Source organism: Apium graveolens, chromosome 10 (genome assembly GCF_009905375.1).
Source record: "Apium graveolens cultivar Ventura chromosome 10, ASM990537v1, whole genome shotgun sequence".
Lineage (NCBI taxonomy): Eukaryota > Viridiplantae > Streptophyta > Magnoliopsida > Apiales > Apiaceae > Apium > Apium graveolens.
The window spans coordinates 172,021,423-172,030,132 of NC_133656.1; the positions used below are offsets into that span (position 1 = coordinate 172,021,423).

General features: G+C 36.7%; 1 protein-coding gene across 1 annotated transcript; it reads left to right on the forward strand.

Moving 5' to 3' along the window:
• Window positions 1-1,943: 1,943 nt before the first annotated feature.
• LOC141691310 (serine/threonine-protein phosphatase 7 long form homolog) lies at window positions 1,944-3,639 on the forward strand. Its single transcript, XM_074496042.1, has 4 exons — window positions 1,944-2,486; window positions 2,584-2,663; window positions 2,744-3,176; window positions 3,352-3,639. The coding sequence occupies exons 1-4, from the start codon at window positions 1,944-1,946 to the stop codon at window positions 3,637-3,639; spliced, it is 1,344 nt and encodes a 447-aa protein (XP_074352143.1).
• The last annotated feature ends 5,071 nt before the right edge of the window (window positions 3,640-8,710 follow it).

The following is an 8,710-nucleotide window of genomic DNA, read 5'->3' on the forward strand; positions in this document are numbered from 1 at the left end:
CTATCTTGTTCACTAGAACCACCTTCATAACCTCCATAATTTGGATTGAACTCCCTTTTATAGCCACCTTGTTAGTTCAAACCCCCCTAATATCCTCCACCTTCTTGGGTATACTCCCTTTCGTATCCACCTTGTTGACTAGACCCCCCTGCACCCCTTTTATAGGTTTGTTGAGTAAGCTCCTCTTCATACGCAGGATGCTGACTAGTCCCCCCTCCGTAGCCTTGAAATACTTGATTTGACCACCCACCGGAAGGATAAGCAGGATATTGAGATCCCCAATTCTCTGCTTGCAGATGGGGCTACGAAGTTTGTGACCCCCAATTTTGTTGAAACGAGTAGGGGTCATCGTTATGTATGTGCTCAGCTTCAATGAACAACGAAACATCTCCCCATCCATTAAGCATATTCTCAGGAATCCTTAACATGATCGTGACATCACTATCACAATTGATATCGCCAAGATAAAAAGCTTCGATAAGGTTGAATTTTCCTAAGCGAGGATACTTAAAACGCATCTTTAAATTCCAATGATGAGGACTGATTTGCATTAGATCGTACACAATATTTCTAAGCTCATCATATGTGGTTCTAGGTGTAACATACTGCATTTTTTTGGGATCGATAGAATAATGGATATTTTCATCATCTCGAATAATTTTTCCACCCCAAAAGAAATTTACATGAATGAAACCATCCATTTCCCTAAAATATGAAAGTAAGAAATTTTGTTGAATGGTGCTTTGCAGTTACGAAAGTGGTCGTGGTTATGATGAAAAAATGCAATGGAGTCTGAGGGTGCTTTAATGAGAAACTAAAGTGATAGGATAAGAAGGAAATCTGATGAAAAGTCTGCAGAAAATCTGAAAAGTTGTTTCTTGAAAATCTCACCATAAAGAAGATAAGTGATATCTCCGAGAAGAAGAGAAGATAAGATGTGTTGTTCATAAATATTTAAAGTTTCGAAATATGTTTTGAATTTTATATTTCCAACAAATGATTATAAATTTTAAGAAACTATAAAAATGATTATTCCAATTTTAAAATTTAAGATAATGATAATTACAATTTCATAATTTAAGATATTATTTAAAATATTAAAATATGATATCAAATTTTAATTATCAATATTACAATTTTATTATTTAAGATATTAAATATTACAATTTTATAATTAATGATAGTATAAAAGTTTATTTAAAAAATAATATTATCTCAAATGATTATTCAAATTTGCCTTTCTATGATTTTTACAATTATGTTATAAATCGGACGCAACTTGGACATACGCAAAGGCAAAGGGGTCTAAAGGAAAAAACCATGTCATGCCACTTGAAGTGGCGTGAAAAGGGGTCTTAATTTCAAGTGTACACATAGAACTTGGACAGAAAAATCTACATCTTTTTAATTTTCAAATATCCAATTCTAACAAGCAAAATATGGATTTTTTTTAATAAAAAGTTCCAATATTGGCATTTACCATGGCTCTTTATCGCACTGTTGTTGGCAATACACTAGCCGTTGCTGCATCTACTATGCCATCTAATTGTGGCTTGGATTTATTCCTACACTGTAACAGTATATTCTCGCGACAGTAGTATTTAATATTCTGATCTTCATTTTTCATGTAACAGGATTAAATGGCTCAACGTGAATTAATCCACCCTGGACCTGTGAGTGCCGAATTGCTCACTCGACAACATGAGCATCATTCAGAGTTAGTTTGGAACGGACAGGTAAGCAGTAGTTTTTTGAGTTACTTGTGTCAATGCATGTTAATGTTTCAAGCCTCACTATTTTTTTTGCAGATCACACAGCAGCATCTGCGCCTCCGTTCAGGCTTCAAGTTATATTGGGATACATTTGCTGAATTTCCACCTCCACCACCTGTTATACAGGGCATTAGGGATGCCGGTTTTGAGAGTGTTTTCCTTACCGGGACCATGAGACATGATGCGGGGTTGATTACTGCTTTCCTTGATAGATGGCGCCCAGAGACACATACATTTCATCTGCGTTTTAGTGAGGCAACTATAACACTGCAGGATGTATATTACATATTAGGCCTCCGCAGTTCTGGGCATCCCGTGTCATTCACTGCAGGGGAGATATTTGATGCTAGTTCAATACACGAGGTTCTAGGTGTTGACCCTGAGACCGGCGTCATTGTATCAAATAATATAAAGATCGGCTGGTTGGTTCAGGAGTTTGGTGACTATACACGTCTTGAAGAGGCTACCGATCCTGATTATGATGATCAGCTCTTGTTCCACATCCGTGCACACCTTCTGTTAATTATAGAGTCACTGTTCCCAAACTCGTCGGGGAACCGCATTAGCTTGCACCTGCTTCCATATGTGAGAGACCTTGATCAGATTGGTACTTTTAGCTGGGGAAATGTATGTCTTGCTTATCTATATAGTCGGCTTTGCATTTCTAGCATAGGGAATGTCGTCGAGTTATGTGGCCCGATGACTCTATTACAGGTACATTTCATTTCACTATTTTCCAGTTACGAATTTTTCTATTGTTGCACATGGTAAACACTTTTATTATTTTTTGCCTTTTTGCATGGTCTATTAGGTTTGGATATACGAGCATTTCTCAAGGCTAGCTCCTAGGCATCGAGGAAATTATATCATGCGACATCCCCGTGCACTTAGGTAATTAACTAAACTACAAAAATTTCCTCCATTATTTACTTCAACTGAACATATCTTCGTAAAATGCAATATTGTTGTAGGTGGATGGTCCCAGTGGAGGCTGTACATGTGCAGAGACATTCAGCTCGTGGAGTTCGTTACAAGCTTGATCACATGGTTGAGTCATCCTTCATATGGATACCCTACGTTGACTGTGCACCGCAGGCCCATGACATCCCAGCCGACGAGCTGCAGCTGATGAGTGCCCCCTCTCCATTGATATACATACGTGTTATGGAGTGGTGTTATACAGATCGCGTCACTCGGCAGTTTGGTTTTCTGCAGCGCATCCCTACTGCATCCCTACACATTGGTCACCATACTTTCCATGGCAGTATTAGTAGGTGGCATTTGAGTATGGAGACTGTTATTGAGCTCTGGGAGCACCAACATGAGGGCATCATTGCTGCACCGACATACATGCCTAGCAGGAGACCCATGTCCGTTGATGGATACCGCACATGGTATGACAGAGTTACTCGCCGATACATGATAAATCCCACTATTTGGGCCTCTGAAGAAGGTTTTTTGGGGTCGTAGGGGCTTCTGCCCGTAGCTGTAAGTCTCGAATTTTTACTTTCATAGTTGTATATTAGAATATCCCGTCATATCATGCCTTTCTTAAAGTATTTTATTCATTGTGAAACAGGCTGAGGGTTTGTCCAATGCTTACCATGAGATACAGAGTTCTGAGGTGGCAGCTGATGATCCTATTGTTGATAGTGCACTACAGAGCATGGAGGTCACACTAGATGACACAGGTTATCATGTCCTACAGGAGAAATGCCCCCATCCACCTCCAACGGTGCCTACTGGACGTAGAAGACCTCGTACTAGAGGTGGGAGTACTAGTGCAGCTTTTCCTCACCCTAGGACAGCTCCCTTGGATGGATATGTACCGTGGGGTCATGCCATGGCTAGCGATGGATCAGCATGACATGGTTTTACTGGATCTCCTTGGGAGCACACTATGCAGGGGTATGGGCATGCATCTACTGGATCTAGTTCGCACCATACCTATCAGGGGTTTGGACAGACTTCTCAGGGGCATGGGTTTACTGGATCTCATATGGAGCATACCTATCAGGGGTTTGGACAGACTTCTCATGGATTTCATGGTACTTATCCCTCCACTTTTCAGCATTCTCAGACAGGTGAGGGTTTCTGGGGCGGGACATATGGTAATGGTTCTTCTTTTCCGACACCAGAGAGGGGTTTTCAGCCATTCATGTCGCATGATACCTCTGGGAGTAGATATGCCTCCCTTGTCATTTGTGAGGACAATGATGATGATGACGAATAGCCTTATGATGTGCAGGTTAGGCAGCAGCCCCCCAGAGCGGTGAAGGGCCAGGGGAGGATCTGTCACACTGGTGGCAAGTACTGTCGATGATTGTCTTCTCAGTAGTTATATCAGTTGCACCTCTTTCGTAGGCTTTCTACATGTACTTCATTATATTTTGAATTGTTTGTTTAATTTGTGCAACTTTTGTTTGGATTTACAAAATATTTATCAATTTTCTGCAATGAAGAGTACCCTGCCTAGCTCTAATTATTCCTTAAAATTCAAACACATAAATTGCACATTACGTATTACATAAAATGGAAACATGATAAACAATTACAGCATGAGCAAATAATTACATTATTTTTAAAAATCAGCAAGGTTAACAACATATTGAGCAGACTCATCATCCCCACCCTCGATCTGTTTTTCATTCTCATCTTCCCCCATATGTACATATTGCTCATGAGCTTCAACATACCTTGCTATTAAGCTATCTTCTTGTTCGATAAGGTTAATTTCCATTTTGTCATATTTTCTGTAAACTTCATCCACCTGACGGATACGTTCCTCCTCGGGGAGGGACTTATCTTTATAAGTCATTTCAATCTTCTTTTTATCGGCTTTTATTGCATCCAAAATTTTCTTCTTCTCCTTTCCATTTGATTTCTTCCCCATTTTAGAATCTTTCCTTCTCTTCCCATGTTCAACGGATTCAGCAAAACTTAGCTGACGCATACCTCTCTTAACATTTGTAGGTGTTTCTTGCCTTTTGCCCTTATCCATATTATGTTTAATATTATATAAACACTTTGCACATATGCTTTCAACTTATAAAGGTTGAGCTATTTATAGGGGAACATGACCCATTTTATCAACATGTTATCATTTTCACGTTGATTTGAATAAACTACTTTCACTATTTATAGGTCATTGTGCATTCTTACAATAAAGTATAAGGTTGAGTAGTCGAATCAGTTTGAACGAACTATACACGAAAGGTAATACATAATTTGACCACGACAACATAAATATATTTACCTTTGACAAAAAAAATTTAAAATACTACATAACAACATTACACTGATCACATTAATTATGAATAATAAAACTAAACACAAATTAAACAACCTGAAACGCTAAACTCATTGTTGAAGGAAATTTTATTAACTTATGGTTGTATAACTCTTACTCATTGTCGGACAATGAACAATCAGAAAAATAATCAGGACCTACAGTAAAATGATGATACATCATTGCAGTGTGTAGGTCGCCGTCTTCAGCATACTCCTTACTTCTTGTTTGTAGCTCTTTACGATTTAAGCGCATTCTCGTTCGATTTTCTTCCTCTCTAGCACGGAACAATGCTATTTCCAACTTCTGAGGGGTGTCTCGTTGCATGTGTATGGCGCATTGTTTTGGTATTCTTACTCCTTCCTCAACAGATTTCCCTATACAACTTTGGAGGCATCCAACACACCATTCTCACTCTCTATGCATCGTGCTTACATCCATTCTCGCGTAACGTTCACTCGCATCCATTGAGTACCTAAAATCGTCATCACGGAACCATTTCCTACCAGTTGCTCGGTTAATATCACCAGGTGTGTAACTCATTATTCTTCAATTACTATATTGTGCCAGTGATGAGAACACACTATATTTATAACATAAAATAACTTGATAATTACTTTATTTGGAAATATTTTAAATAATCAAATAACCATGCTATGACAATAATGATATAAATGCTAAACATGACAAGAATATGACATGTCCAATCATACAGTAATGTAGGTCATTTATTGCTTATCTTTATTTCATGTCAACTGCATTTTCCACCATTTTCTTGCAGGTTATCCACTTGATCTTATCTTTAAAATTTTCGCATGGTTCTCAATACTATTACTCTTACAACTATTCACCCCACAAAGTTTCCTATATAATATATTAATCCATATGCTACAACAACTCATAATATTACTACAATGTCATATCACATAAATCGCAACTGCTTGCTAATAGAAAGAGATGATGATTATGTTGGTCTTAGGGTTAGTGATCCGAGGGAGTACTTCGCCGGTGTACGTTGCGAATGGGCTTATCGACGCGAAGAATCCGACCGGCTGAGAGATGACCTAATTGTTATGGGTGTAAAGGTTCTGGTTCGTCAATCCCTTACAATGTATTCTGAAGCCGGGGAAAGTCCTACTTGGTCACAATTTAAAAGAAAAGTGATTAAAGATGTGGCACGTATTAGGAAGGAAAATAATCGAATGTTGTTGCGTAGGAGTCGTCACTATATGTTTCAACTTACGCAAGATTCACTACGCGCTATTGGAAGAGAGCTTACAGAAGCTCAGCAACACAACCTATTACAAAATCAGAACTACCTTTCCGACGATTATATGTCTGATGATTCCCTTTGAATTATGTGTTCTTCTATTTCGTACCTTACTATATTTCTGTACTTCTTTTTTTATTAATGCAAATTTAATTTCAAACAAAAATGCCATCGCATAAAATTCAAAAAATATTAATTTTGGTAATAATTGTAGGGAATTTGGGGCAATTTCAAATTGCTTGTTTTCAATTTTCATTTACGAGCTACAGTGACTACACAATAACTTGCAAATTATGTCATAACTGTGAAGCTACTTTCAATGACTGTTCACGGGAAACAAAATCCTACAAATCACTGATAAAAATAATTCATACACGCAACAGACGATTGACGATGTTAGGTCCCAATTTGTTTGTAGAAGGGGGGGTTGAATGCAAACAATACCGTTTAATCGAATAAAATGCGGAATAAAATTGTGAAACAAAATTCAAGTTAAATAAAACTTTTATTAAACTTGAAAGGTGTTACAACTACGGTATCGGTTACAAGGGATTAATCTCAAATCAATTATTACAAATCTAGAATAAATTCGACATGAACTTTTTCTATTTTTGTAATTAAAAGATCAAATGCTAAATGCGATTTGAGATTAAGTTCTAGGGATTTTAATCCGCTAGATTGATACACAAGAACAAGATAAATATTTCTAGTTGATTGGATTTAACTTTACAATCTAGAAATTTAATCTTGAAGAAAAGCAGATGAAAAATAAAATGTTATGCTTTTGTTTTCTGCTCCTTTTTCTCTTGTGTGTTCTGTTTGATTGGATTCTGTAAGTGTTGATCAACAAAAGTCTTCTGCTGCTTTTATCAAACACCGAACTGAAAAATGTACTGGCATGACAATCTCTTTGGCCAGCAAGACTTTCGGTATGACAATATTTACAACTAGCAAGACAATCAAAATGAACTAGCAAGACTTTCGGTATGACTATTGATTGTCATACTGATTGTCATATTAGTTCAAATAAATTGTCTTGCTGAATTAATAACAGATTTTAATCTAAACAGAAATTCTAATAAGACAATTAAATGTATTGGCATGACTTTCGGTATGACTATCAATTGTCATACCGATTGTCATACTAGTTCAAATGAATTGTCTTGTTTTGAATTTAAGCAGATTTTAAACCAATTAAAATCTTGTAAATCCTCAATATTAATTCTAAATTAATTAATCAATTTAATTCAATTAATCAATAAATTAATCTTTGCAGATATAATTTATTTTCTTAATTAAATTATTTGACTTAATTAATTAATAGAGAATTAATACTAACCCTGAGCAGCATCCATTCTTCTGACAATCTTCTGAAAATCACTGAGACTTATGAATCAATTCCGCCACTTCAATGCTGACACTCGATGTACTGTCTGGTTCATGAGTGACTAACTTCCGTGACGTTTCTTCATGTCTTGACTTTGATACTCTGATTAAATCCTTGTAATAAATGATACCCTGACGAGATCTCTGTCACTTGATTAAATCCACGATCTTGATTTATATCACTGAGGCATGATCAAATTCTTGAACTTCTTCCAGTGAATCTTCAAGTCTGCAGATGAACAATGTTTCTTTATCCTTTGACAGATGTTACTTTGTGAGATCTCTCTGATGATAGATCCACTATCTACTTATTACATTCTTATTTGAGTTGAGTTAAATCCTCGAATAAACGAATAGGCTATGACATATGCCTTTCAATCTCCCCCTATTTGCTTGTTAGACAATAACAACAAATACCTAGAGGATAACTCAACTAACAAATAAGAAAAAGATATAAACAGTAATGCAAAGTAAATAGCAGAAAAGTTCTGGATTATATTTAACATTTTCCAGATTCTAAATGAAATTTACAAGTGAATACAAGATAGATGTTCCTCTAGCCTGAACATATAACTACATTAGACTATCTTGATTCATAAAGCTCTAATCATATTACATTGAGTTTTGAGCTAATTGACTTCAGTTGTCTTCTCTTCTGACTTCACCTTCTTCTAAATCTTGAAGCAATTCCTTGTCAAAGACACGATCCTTTTCTGAAGTGAAGCTTGCTGGTCTGACTGGTTGAACTCCAACTGACTTCAGCTTATTCTTGATCTGATTGTACCTTTTAATATTCTTTTCACAATAAGCTTGAATCAAATCAGTAGCTTGAGTCTTCAACATGGATGAATATCCAGCAGTTCTTAAATGATGTTCCATCCAGACCAGATGCTTAGCTGAGTAGTCTTTAAGAGATTGTACATCTAGCTAACAGATTTGAAGACAATCAGACTTAAAGAATCTCACCTGATGAGGATTGTTGACCACTTGAGG

Bases quoted from the DNA above. Each gene is read 5' to 3' on its own strand.
- LOC141691310 (XM_074496042.1), top strand. From the start codon at position 1,944: ATGAGACATGATGCGGGGTTGATTACTGCTTTCCTTGATAGATGGCGC. The intron at 2,664-2,743 runs GTAATTAACTAA...ATATTGTTGTAG, and splicing joins CGACATCCCCGTGCACTTAG to GTGGATGGTCCCAGTGGAGG. The intron at 3,177-3,351 runs GTTACTCGCCGA...ATTGTGAAACAG, and splicing joins ACCGCACATGGTATGACAGA to GCTGAGGGTTTGTCCAATGC.